Source organism: Chrysemys picta, chromosome 9 (genome assembly GCF_011386835.1).
Source record: "Chrysemys picta bellii isolate R12L10 chromosome 9, ASM1138683v2, whole genome shotgun sequence".
Lineage (NCBI taxonomy): Eukaryota > Metazoa > Chordata > Testudines > Emydidae > Chrysemys > Chrysemys picta.
The window spans coordinates 45773866-45787595 of record NC_088799.1 but is presented as its reverse complement, the minus strand read 5'-3'; the positions used below and the strand labels follow the sequence as shown (position 1 = coordinate 45787595).

Below are 13730 nucleotides of genomic sequence, written 5' to 3'. Positions count from 1 at the left end.
AACCTTCCTTGGAAGCCTATTCCAGAGCTTAACTACCCTTACAGTTAGGAAGTTGTTCCTAATAACTAACTTAAATTTCCTTGCTGGAGATTAAGCCCATTACTTCTTGTCCAACCTTCAGTGGACATGGAGAACATTTGATCACTATCCTCTGTATAACAGCCCTTAACATATTTTAAGGCTACCAGATTTCTTCCCCACCTCCCCACCCCCAGTCTTCCTTTTGCAAGACTAAACATGGCCAGTTTTTGTTGTTGTAGTTGTTTTAATTTTCTCACAGGTCAGATTTTCTAAACCTTTTATCATTTTTGTTGCTCTCCTCTAGACTCTTTCCAATTAGTCCACATCTTTCCTGAAGTGTGGTGCCCAGAATTGGACATATTCCAGCTGAGGCCTCATCAGTGCCAAATAGAGCGGGACAGTTACCTCCCATGTCTTGTATATTACACTCCTGTTAACATACCCCAGAATGATACTCACTTTTTTTTGCAACTGCATCGCACTGTTGACTCGTATTCAATTTGTGATCTACTATAACTTCCAGATCGTTTTCAGCAGTACTGGTATCTCGCCAGTTATTCCCCATTTTGCAGCTGTGCATTTGGTATTTTCCATCCTAGGTGTAGTACTTTGTACTTGCCTTCATTGAATTTCATCTAGTTGATTTCAGACCAATTCTCCAATTTGTCCAGGTGGTTTTGAATTCTAATCCCATCCTCCAAAGTGCTTGCAACCCCTCCCAGCTTGGTGTCACCCACAGACTATATAAGCATATTCTCCACTCCATTATCCAATCATTTATGAAAATATTAAATAGTGCCAGACCCATGCAGATCCCTGAGGGACCTCACTAGATACGCCCTCCCAATTTGACAGCGAACCATTGATAACTACTCTTTGAGTACAGTCTTCCAACCGGTCGTGCACCCGCTTTACAGTCATTTCATCTTGACCACATTTCCCCAGTTTGCTTATGACTTGTTCTGACAAATCCATGCTGGCTATTCCTTAAAACCCTGTTATATTCTAGGTGCTTGCAAATTGTTTAATAATTTGTCCCAGTATTTTCCCAGGTATTGAAGATAGGCTGACTGGTCTATAATTCCCCAGATCTTCTTAGTATCTATCTTTAAAAAAGGGTGCAATATTTGCCCTTCTCCAGTCCTCTGGGACCTCACCCATCCTCTGTGAGTTCTCAGAGATCATTGCTAACTGTTCCGAGATTGCGTCAGCTCGTTCCTTAAGTACCCTGGATGAATTTCTTCAGGCCCTGGCGACTTGACTACATCTAACTTATCTAAATATTCTTTAACCTTTATTCTTTCCCTATTTTGACTTGTGTTCCTTCTCCTTTGTTGTTAATATTAATTGTGTTGAGTAACAGGTCACCGTTAACCTTTTTAGACTGAAGCAAAATAGGCATTAAATACCTCATCCTTCTTGATGTCATCAATTATTAGCTCTCCTTCCCCGCTACATAGAGGACCTGTGCTTTCCTTTGTCTTATAGCATGCACACTTTTGGTCTTTGCAGGATTTCCATTACCTTTTGTTAATAAAATAAAATTATAAACAGTTTATTACTACAAGAATTACTGAACAAAACTCTTCACTCCATTGCTGGTTTCTGTAACGGATCCCACTTCCATTGAAGGCTGTTTTCCTTTAAAGCTAACCAGTACATATGATGATGTAAAGTTACACTGCTCTACAGCCAAAATGCTTCTGAAATAAATGTAGTCAAACTTTACTAATTCTGGGTCATTGAGAATGAAAATGATGCTTAAAATTGTTGATTGGCTCTAGTTTTCAAGATATGCAATTGGGTCAGTATATACGACCCTTGACTTGGAAATGGTGGAGGATAAGTGAGTTATGAAGGGAAGGGATCTCAATTTAAACCAGAAATGACTAAAATACACCTTTGACTGGATCTATGAATAAATCTATGATTGGGTTTGGACAGTATTTGCTTTTTAGGCAAAACAATGAATGATGTAATCTGAAGCTGGTATTGCGTCATACATGATATGAATTGCATCATGTTATTCCTAGAAGTCACGGATGATGCAATCATAACGAAGCTTACATCACTCTGCTGAACAAATTGCCCTATATCAGCTCTAGAAATCATAGTGTCGTGCTCTCTTATTTGTCAGTGTTTGATTTTGCAAAGGGACACATTTCTGTTTAGCCAAAGTGAGCAGAGATGCCTCGTACTTGTGTGAACAGTGCAGATAACTTCTGCTATGTTTGTGGTGAAGTGACTTTTGCATCACAAAACGCAGTATAACCACTATGGTTAAGAAAGCCTATCACCTTTATTTTGGCTGCAAAATTGGAGATCAGGACAAGAGGTGGGCCCCACACATATGCTGCAGCACTTGTGCACCAAATCTTTGCCAGTGGTTGAACAGGAAAAGGAAATCTTTGCCTTTTGCAGTGCCAATGATTTGGAGAGAGCCAACAGATCATACCAGCAATTGTTACTTCTGCATGGTGCCTCCAGTTGGGAAAGGTGTGTCAAAGAAGAAAAAGTGGACTGTGCATTATCCAAACATTCCATCAGCTATACACCCAATACCCCACGGAGAAGGACTGCCGGTTCCTGATGCACCAGAATCATTCTCACTTGAGTCAGACGAGGAAGAGGATGAAACTTCTGGTCCTGAACCATCAATGTCACAGGACCCACATTTTCTCCCATCCTCCTCCTCTGAACCACACCTCATAACACAAGGTGAACTGAATGACCTTGTCAGGGATTTGGAACTACCCAAGACTACAGCAGTGGAATCTCCTGGCAGGTGATGTTAGGGTTTCCATGTTCCGTGACCATCGAAAGGATCTTGTCCCATTCTTCATGGAAGGTGATCTTGTAGCCTGCAACGACATCGATGGTGTGATGGCAGCCCTCAACATCGTTCACGATCCAGATGAGTGGAGACTGTTCATTGATTCATCGAAGACGAGTCTTAAAGCTGTTTTACTGCATAATGGCAATGTTTTGCCATCAATTCCAGTTAGTCATGCAGTCCATATGAAGGAAACCTATGACAACATGAAACAACTTTTGAGCTGCATAAACTAGGACCAACATCAGTGGCAGCTTTGGCGATTTGAAGGTTGTTGCTCTCTTGCTTGGTCTGCAGACTGGATACACAAAGTACTGCTGTTTTCTCTGCGAATGGGATAATCGTGCAAGAGATTCCCACTACATCAAGAAAGATTGGCCGCTCCGGCCGTATAAAAAAAGAAGGTCTAACCGGCCATATAAAAAAAGAAGGTCTAACCGGCAATATAAAAACCTTTACTTCCGGTCCCACCACTCACCTGCCTTAGATATTGCCATGTTCTCCTTCTTGTGAATGCCACATCTGAAGGGCACACTGCAGCCTTGCGAATGCTAATTGACGTAAGAAGGTCTAACCGGCAATATAAAAATTTTTTGCACTCTCATCTAGATTTTTTTTCCACCAAACTGCGGAGCAGTGAGTGACGAGCACGGCGAGTGATTTCACCAGGAGATTGCAACAATGGAGAAACACTATCAGGGCAAATGGAGCCCATCAATGCTTGCAGACTATTGCTGGACAGTGACAAGAGATGCTCCATTTAATGAATACAAGAGACAAGCCAAGAAGCGCCGAGTAGACACTGAATAGGACTAAACTATGTACAGAATAGTTTTTTGCCTTTTGTTTCATAATAAATGTTATTTATATAACCCTTTTGCTGATTTTTAAAGTGTTACATAAACAGGACAGGTGAAATATTATCATGTAAAGCAACCATAAACACATGAAAAGACCTAGGTTTACAATTTATGATTAAAACTCTACTATCTACACAATATACATAGACATAAAATGTAAAAACTTAAATATCTTAGAAACAGTAGCCAATCAGTTGTTTTAATTGTCATATTTGAATTCAGCACATCAAAATACATAATAAATAGCACATTTTATCTCTGAAGCAGACGACTTCTCAAAAATTGTAGACCAGTGTTATTAGTCGCCTGAAAACTAACTTTAAAGTGATCAGCTTAGACTCTAAGTGTTGGCCCAGTATTTTCACCAGAAGCACTTCAGTTTTACAACCGTTTGCATTCCATTCTCATGGTTCCTGGGCTGGAAGGGGCTCGAGTTTTCTGTAGAAGCAGCAAATTCATCCTCAGTCAGTCGGGGAGGGAGAATGAGCAAAGTGCTGCTTTTTGCCCTTGCGCCAAGTGAGGGGCAGCAGTGACTGACTCCTAAGTTCTCTCTAGTTCCCGTTTGGAAGGATTGCTGTAACGCAAGGACTTACAGGTGAAAATTAAGGGGGAGGCGGCTGTCTTCATGGTTCTGGGATGGATGTGGAATATTCTCCACGCTGATCAAAACAAGTTGACCTACAAATGCTCTGCCAGTGGCCTGACAAGACCCCAGTAGCCTACTTAGTAGCATGGGAATCAAGTACAGTAACTCCTGATCCAAACACTATTCTCCTTTTGTTTAGTTGATTTAGGGACTTCTTCACACTGCCTTCATGATGTTCTAGCAGAACTTGAAATTGAAAAACAAAAACCTTAGTGTTTAATATGTGCAAGCAAATGACTTAATTAAAATACTCCCAGTTCCACAAAACTGATACTTCAGCACTTCCCTTTAATTTTCACATGCTTATACTCAAGGAGTATTCCTCCAAATTTTCTGATAGCATCCATTTTGTGCTAGGGCATTTTAATACCTTGTCTCTGTAACTGTAACACTAGTATCATTTTTTGGCTTTTCCCCCCATTAGTAAATTTATTGGCCTGGCACTTCAGAGAGAGTTGGCTTTTTGCATACTGTAATAGTTTCTTTGATTTGTTCTCTGCAGGATTCCAAGAGAGATCACAGTGATGAATATTCACCAAGCCATCTGCAATATTCCCTTTCTTGATTTCCTCACAAACAAACATATGAGGATATTAAATGAGGAACAGTGAAATAACCTGAAGATGCTGTAGTAACAATGGATTGAAGAGTGAAGTATTTAATGACAATTCCACTGTCTCTGTAGGACGCTATTATATACATTTTATAATGTTGGGCTACTAGATTGTTACCTCCAATTAAAGATGCACCTTAATGCAACAAAATGATGCTCTGTTCCAAATCAAGTTGTTAAATTGCAGTGTTTACTCAGTAAATGGATGAGTGAACTTTGTCAGTTTGCGTTCAGTTGCTAGCTGAAAAAGACTTAGCAGCAAAATAGGCCTTCTCCAACTGATGACTGGATAGCTTGCTGAGGTGATGCATTTTTAAGATGGAAATGATTCTTTAGCACTTCATCTCCCTTTGAGGCAATCCACAGACCAGTACAGGTTTTGCCGTGAGCTGGGGGGCCATTGGAGACCATTTGCCCAAAGTGTTGCGAATACATGCAAAGCAATAGGTAGCTTTGGAAGTTGGTTTGTTTGGAGGCTGATGCTTGTGGTGAGCGACTTGTGCAGATAGAGTTGAACACCACGAACATGACTCCTGTTACCCAGCAGGTCCAACCATACAGCTAACTGTATGGTAACAAATATTTCCTTCCTTTAGGAGGGACTGAGTGAGCACCTCAGACATCCCAGTGATGGTAGGTTGGGGGCATGGCCAAGATGAGTGAATAACGTCAAATTTAAAGAGACTAACTGAGCATGTGACCTATGTGAGGGGAAAACTAAAGTGACGTGGATGCGTGACTCATTTCACAGAGGATTGTGTCAAGATTTCTGGGTGTTAATTGGCGAGATCCTTTGCTTGCCTAGAAAGTATTGACCTTGGCTGCTGGAAGAATCCCGATTACTGAGCTGGAGAGCAAGCCACTAGCTCTGTAATACTTGTTTAAATCTTTGGAAAACATTAGTCGATGATCAGCACAGATTGTGAGGAACTGACAGCAACAAAGCTTTGGTTTAAACTCTGTGTAGCAGAAAGATGCCCAGTAGGATTGAGGAAAACACAGGTACTTTGAACATGGCAGCATCTGATACCATGGCTGTGGGTAGAACCTTTACTTCCGGTCCCACCACTCACCTGCCTTAGATATTGCCATGTTCTCCTTCTTGTGAATGCCACATCTGAAGGGCACACTACAGCCTTGCGAATGCTAATTGACGTAAGAAGGTCTAACCGGCAATATAAAAATCTTCCTGATATGTATTTGGCAATATTGTAAACATGCTGTCAATGTTGGGGGGCCCAAAATTTGACTATTACTTTACCAGGCTTTCAAAGTCCTTGTCTTTTTGAGGCAGTACCACGTAATAGGTTGAATGAGGGCCTGAGAGCTGGGGACTCCTGAGTTCTGGTCCCATCTGGGTCACTTGATTTGCTGCTTGGCTGGAGGAAGTTGCGTCACTGCTCAGTGCCTCAGTTTCCCCATATGCAAAATTGGGAATAAGGCTACCTATCTCATAGGGGTGTTCTGAGGCCTAATTAATATTTGTGCTGCAATTTCAAAGTGTAAAGCATTTTAGAAGTGCTAAATAAGCTTATTTTGTTGGGGAACAGGGTGTATTTCAAAACTAATTCTTGCGTGCTTTCTTCACTAGAAAATTAATAAACTTGATGCCAGGAGCTCTGTAGTTAAACACAACTATGTGCATGCTCCAGGGAGAGTGATTCAGCTGAAGAAAGGTCATTTCAGGCTTTCAAGGAACCAGTTACAAACCAGAATAAAATTAAATTAGTTTTTAAACTATAGACCCTTGACACTATCCTCCTCAGGCCAGAATCGGCCATTGATGCCCACCGCAAAGAGAACCTTCATCTGCAGATAGCCCCATTGAAATCAACAGGACTGAAGTACAGTGCTACTCAGCTTGCCCTTAACATTGAAAATGGGACTGATGAGAGGGAATTTGAGTTGGGCTCTGAGATGAAGAGCTTTGATGGCATTGGAGTGGATGTTTTAAACACTCTGGGGCCCAACTGTGGAATTCTTACTTGTGCTGGTGAGCACCCAGCAAGATCACTTGCATGAGAGAGCACTCGCTGGCTTGAGGAACAGCTGCACAATCTGGCCCTTGCTCTACAATAGTCTGAAGTACTCTTGCTGTGGGGACTCTTGCTAGAGAACAGTAACTGGGCCAGCACTGAGAGTGGAGGGGAATCAGTTTAATTTAGGAACATCAGGCCCTATCTTAGCTTCCCTGTCGGGGCCTGGCAGCCTCTTATCCTTGATGTTTTATTTGCAGGCTGTAGGGAAGTCAAGCCTCCTACACCTTTTAGATACACCTGCACACAATTTGTAAGTTAGGCTCTGTAGTCCCATCCCAGGCTGCTTAAACCTTCTTCCCTATGTGGCAGTTAGTTGCCCTTTTGGGCAGCCAGTGCACTGGTATTCTGGAGCGACACATGCACTTCCGTCCCTTAGTACTAAATTATTCATTGGTTGCCTGGTTTTCAAAAGTGCTGAGCACCCAGCAGCTCCTATGGACGTAGGAGCCCATCTTTGGGCACCTGCCATTCAAAATCTTGCCCCAACTGCTTGAACCACATGATTTTCTGTAACACTAGAGAATGAAGTGTTCAGCATTTGAGTTCTAAAAAGTCCCCTAAACCAAGGCATCTATTCTGTAGTAGTTTGAAGGAGCTACAATCTATGATTGAGTCTCTTGATTCATTTCTAAGCAAACCAGGTTAATATAGTTACCCCTAGGAGAATAATCCAACATGAAATTTGCTAAGAACAAGCTATCCGTTGAAACCAAAAGCAGCTACCAATAATATTTGTTTAGTAGTCCAAATGTAGGACATTTTTGCAAGAAGGTCTTTGAATTTTCAAGAGTGGTGGGAGACATTTCTTCATGAGAAGATAATCTGTTCCATCAGAATTGAAGGGAAGAAAGTTATGTCACAGAACAAGGGGGAGGCTGTAAAAATTGGTAAACCAAGTTAAGTGTGAAAGAAATTGGAATATTTCTAAATATTCCCCTATATGCTCTGTGGCTTTTTAAAAAGTCTTAATGTCAGTCAAAGATCTCCTTACAAACATTGTCCATATTTGAAATGTTGAGTGTTTAAATCCTCCACATTCTGTATTATAATGTAAAATTGTGTAATATACATAAGTTTACAATAAATTCTTTTATTAGTTGTGATGACATTGTCTGACTTTCAACTGTCACCCGAATACAGTTTTTCTAAACGGTCATTCTGCGGCATACACCATTGCACTGCATGTCACATAAAACAGGTGTGCAAAAAGAGACAAACTCCTTTGTCCCTGAAGCAAAATGGGAATTTTATCTTTTGTTGGCTCTGCAGAAAACCCGACAGTTGTTAAACTTGGCCAAAGCAAAAGGTAGTTTTTGCCTTTGAGGGTCTTTTTTTATGGCTTATTATGAAGGTTTCATTCTTTTGAAAGAGGGAGCCAGAAACTGAGCAAAAAAAGTTTAAGCTACCCCGTGGAAGGTTTAAGCTACCCTTGATGTGCCCGTGCAAACAGCAGCAGACTTATTTGCCCTTAGAAATGAGTGAAAGTTGAATGAGAAAGGAAGAAATCAAACTGGCTTTGAGCAGGTTATTTATCAGTTTTCTTGACAGGAATGGTAAAAATTGTCCATCATCAAGTAGTTCAGAAGATGAGAGCCTTGTACTGTCTTTCAGAATACTGAAGTCCTGATTCTCATTTATAGTATCAGAGTAGCAGCCGTGTTAGTCTGTATCCGCAAAAAGAACAGGAGTACTTGTGGCACCTTAGAGACTAACAAATTTATTAGAGCATAAGCTTTCGTGGACTACAGCCCATGCATCCGAAGAAGTGGGCTGTAGTCCACGAAAGCTTATGTTCTAATAAATTTGTTAGTCTCTAAGGTGCCACAAGTACTCCTGTTCTTCATTTATAGTAGAGTCTTTAGTGTAAATGAGAATCGGGCCCTGGAAGACTAACCAACAAATGGACAAAATTGTCAGGTTACCAATCTCTGTTGTTAACACACTAGGAATATTTTCGCTAAAGCCTTCCCACATGCTGATTGACATACTTTTAAACATATTTACAGGAAATAAACCCTCAGTTGTAGAAGATGGAAAATGCATTCATGCAGAACACTTACCACATGTTTGTATTTATCACGTTTTTCTGATTTTCTATTATTACCATCCCTTCCAGCAAGGAAGGTCTTTCCCAAACAACAGCCATCTGGCTGCAATTGTATGTGATATTCACAGCACTGAATATCCCAGGTGGCAAGGGCCTGACATTGCAATGGAATCATTACGCTGACTTCTCATTGATGCTTTACCCCAACCCCTTAAAGTGACTGGTGCTTGCAAAGGGTGCTAGATTGCTAGCCCTTGAGAAATAAGTCCTTTGTTTTGGTACAAAACAGGTACAGCAAGGCACCAGCAGTGTACATATCCCAGTGTGCCTCCTTCCCAATGTGAAGGATCACCTCCAAACATGGGCAATTCAGTTCCTCTGGCGGTTCGGTCCTTGCCATCTGTGCTGTGAAAGCAAACAAGGCTCCTCTTAGACAGATATTTGCACTAAAACCATGAACTGGACTGATCCCATCAACTTACCTGACAATGGTGCCCTATATGGATAAAATATGAACTGTTAACCTAATATGCCCCATATCCTGTTGCTAGTCAAATGAGAAATTCTCATACAATACATTGGGAAAGTAATTTAGCTATAAGGAAATCTTTTTACATCCAAGATCATTAAGATGTTACTCAACTTTTTAGGTGATCAGATCAAGTTACCAGAGTTCAATCAAACAACTGAACATGCAAGAAAGTCTCAGACATGCAGAAATGCAAATGTTCCTGGCTAGAACAGTAGAGCCAGTGTTGGAAAATGGAAATACACCTTTCAACCTCCAGACAGGTTGGGTGACAAGCCAGCAGAATGTGATATACTTATCTCATAGAGCTGGAAGGGACCCTGAAAGGTCATCAAGTCCAGCCCCCTGCCTTCACTAGCAGGACCAAGTACTGATTTTGCCCCAGATCCCTAAGTGGCCCCCTCAAGGATTGAACTCACAACTCTGGGTTTAGCAGGCCAATGTTCAAACCACTGAGCTATCCCTCCTTGCATATTATGCTATATAGGACATGGATTATAATAGATCATAACTATAAAATCTGTTTTTAAGGGATACTATTGTGTGACTCAAATAAACCACTCTTGCAATATGATTCACAGAGAGAAAAGACTATCACTGGTTTTATAGTTAAAGACTTTATAATCTGGATATTGTGGCATAATGTATAACACCAGCACAGCTGCCCGCTTTTGTCCTCTCCCCTGCATCATTCCTCTCACAAACAGCGCTCTTTATCCTCTCCTGCTCTCCCCTGCTTCCACCTTGTCCCCCTTGCCACTCTCTCCTTGCTCCCCCCTTTCCTCTGCCCTTTTGTCCACCCCCTCTCAAAGAGCCTCTTTCTCTTCTCCTGGCTTTCCCCCTCCTTGGTGGGCTGTCCCTCAAGTGGGAAGGATGCCCCAGAGAGTCCCCCACTAGCTCTGCTGTTGATTATGCTTTAGGCTGTGAGCGGGTGGTAACTCACAGCGGCTCGTTCTACAGGCACCAGTATGCATGGCAATTCTAAGCACCATGAGGTGCCCTGCTCTGGAGGGAGGAGTCTCCCTCCACACCCACCCTTAGCCAGCAACTGCTGCCCTAGCTTCTGCTGTCTGTGAGAACATGGAACCTCAAATGGCTTCAAAGCAAAATGTACCATTCAGTGGAGTAGGGCTTAGGTGTAAAGCCCAAGAGCAATTAGTGACTGTGCACATGGAAGAACCCTGCTAAGACAAGTAGGGGAACAGAGACAAGCAGTCCCTCCCCCTACTAGTTCTCCCTGTGAAAGTTTTCCCTCTTACAGGAACTTTTTCCCAGCATGCTGTTCTTGGGCTGGCCCTTTAAATTGGGCAGAGACAAGCTACTCTAGTCTCAAAGCAGCCATTTTGCAAGGGACTACTGGCTGCATTTCCCCTTCTCCAGCTGGGAAGTGCCTGTTAAGTTTTCCTCTGCTTTTTCTAAAGACATGGGGCCCTCTCATACAGGGTACCTCTGTGGGCATGCAGTAAGGCTGTATTTTGGTGACCTTCAGCATGCTTCTGGGGCTCAGTGGAAAGGCTTGGCCTTTCAAAGGTGCATTGTGATCTGGATGCTGCCTGGCCCAGAAGAATATCCAAGAGCTTGTTCCAGTGTGGGTGTGTCCTATGTAAGAGTTTGGGGGTGTTGGCTGCCATTATAAAGCAATGACCACTGTAAAATTCCCATGTGGTAGTGTGCTCTCATGATGCAGGTGAGACCACAAGGTCTGTGAGGTAAAACTAAGCAGCTTTTTTCTTACGGGGAATGTGATACTCTGTAGTTAGTGTGGAAAAGGTGCTGGGTTGTGTGGGTGGGTCGGGGAGATAGAGGGCTAGATCTTCTATTATTTATATTACCGCAGTGGCTAGGAGCCACAGGCCAGGACCCCAAATGCAACAAAAAGGCAGACAGTCTAAGTGACAATAGATGGATACAGACAGACCGGATAGTACAAGGAAAGAAGACAATATGGCCTAGTTAGACCGGACAGACACCAGGTGGGGGAAGGAGTGGAACACACAAGTAGAGAGAACAATGTGGTGGTGGCGGCAAACTTTTTGTTTTGTGATTTTATTTATTTGCAGTGGGGGGAGGGGTGTTACTTAGGGGATTTGCTTAAGGGGGAGAGAGCGAGGGAGGAAGGACAGCTGTGGAGTGAAGCTGAGGTAAAAAGGCAGAGAGGAAGGAGGGTTGAGCAAGCAGCAAAGGGCAGAGAACAGTGTAGCGTGGCCAGAGGTCCTAGCTCCCACTGCTTCTATTCCTACCAGCTGGAGTTTCTGGCTGGCTCCTCTCTGCACTTCTCCCCCAAAAGCACGTGGTGGGGGGCGCTGCCTGGATCCTAGTGCCCTCAGAGTGGGGGGGTGGGTGTTTTCCTTGCACAATTCTGGGTTCAGAAAGGTTCTGGCAGAGGGGTGGCCCTGGCTGGGCCCCCTTCTACCCTCTCCCTATCAGCAGGAATCTCTGGCTGTCAAAGCTGTAGCCGAGGCTGCAAACCAATCTCAGGGATAATCCTGTGTTCACATACGTCATTTTCTGAAACGATCACCAGTAGATTTGAGGAAAATCCCATAAACTGCCACGAATTCTGCAGCTCAATGTTTTTCCTTTTTGAAAAGGATTGTTACCCAACACACCTAGTATACAAATGCTGCAGCCTTGGAACATGTAAATAGTTCTGCCAGCGGCCTTAGGTCTGCATCTAAGCTTGAGAAACAATTGGTTGGCTGTTGATTGTTATGAATGATTAAAAATCAGCTGGGAATGCACAGGAAAGAATTGCATTGATCCTGAGATGCTATGCTAGGATTCACTGCTTGTGCGTGTGCTCTCTCATTTGTGGAGGTGGTAGGGTTGTCAATTTTGATGGGATGGATTCCTGGCGGTTTCATCACGACATAATCTTTAATTAAAGATTAATCTTTAATTCCTGGAGACTCCAGGCTAATCCTGAAGACTTGGCAACCCTAGGGAGTGGAGGGGTGGAACATTTGTCAGTGTTTGATTTAAGTGTGTACGCACCTTAGGGACATTGAGCCAGATTGAGCCCTCCTGCAGAAATAGCCCTAGGAGAGGACATGAGAGAGAAAAAAGCCATGAGGATCTAGTCATGGACTTTCCCACACATAGTTCCATCGGGAGAGGGGAGCGGAGGCTGTTCAGGGTTCTTCTCCTAGTGGCATGAGCCACACACACGCACCTCCGCCCCAAACTCTGCAGGTCCTGAGTACTTCCCTGACTAGGGATTCTGGTGCCTCTCCACTGCTCTCTGGTTGAATTCTCCCCTCTCTCTCCAGATCGCCTGCAGCTGTGCAGAGAGGAACAATATGGACCTTAAGATGGCTGACGTGAATGTGAATGTGGTGCCTCTTAGCAAGTTGGTGGGACTTTCACCTCTCTCCTTTTTCAAAGAAACTTGATACATAAGATGTAAAGGTTGCATAGTTAAAAGAAGTAAAAAAATGCAGAAGTGATGTTCCTACTGCATGTGGACTTGGTCTTGCTGTACATATGCAGTATTTTTAGAACTGTGTTAAATATCTGCAATAAACTAGTATCCATGGCCAATGTAGGCAGATTAACAGACATCAGGGGATCTTAACTTCTGCATCTTCTGACTTTGAACTCTGCATCTGCAACATTTGCATTAACAAAACTAATTTTCAAGGTAATCAAAACTGGCAAAAAAAATTAAACTTATTACTATTCCCATAGTGTTTGAACTGCCGAGTATTCCAGTGCTCATTCACCAGTAAATATTGTGAGGTATAAAGTATCTAAAGCAACTGAATTACATGGGAACATGTTACCTGAATATAATTGAACTTGAGTCTGAACTAACCAGGGTGTGTGTTTGTTTTTTTTAAACAAATATACAATCATCTGATCAATTTTTAGCTCAATGCAGTTACAAAAAGGGCAGAGAATTAAGTCTGAATATTGCTTACTAGAAATTATAACTTTTGTCCTTAGTGCTACTTCAGTGAGGTTGCTCTTGGGTGACTTGTAAAGTGGTGATTTTGTTCCCACTGCCCATGTAAGTTGTGATGGCTTTTTTTTTTTTTTCCCCCCTTGAGGATTTCTGAGGGGTTCTGATGATGTGGTGCAGGATTTTTTTTTAATCTTTCCCAGTCTGATAAACTGCAGCATCCAAAGACAATGATAACATC

General features: G+C 42.5%; 1 protein-coding gene across 8 annotated transcripts in view; it reads left to right on the top strand.

Moving 5' to 3' along the window:
- YEATS2 (YEATS domain containing 2) overlaps positions 1–8115 on the top strand; it is a 73797-nt gene extending 65682 nt beyond the window's left edge. For all 8 annotated transcript variants that reach the window (XR_006175212.2, XM_042853545.2, XM_005282471.4 and 5 more), the window contains one exon: positions 4863–8115. Coding sequence is in view for 7 of the 8 variants with exons in the window: in XM_042853545.2 (XP_042709479.2) it covers positions 4863–4971 (109 nt within the window). In the remaining variant the exon portion in view is untranslated. The remainder of the gene's footprint in view (positions 1–4862) is intronic.
- Positions 8116–13730: the final 5615 nt, after the last annotated feature.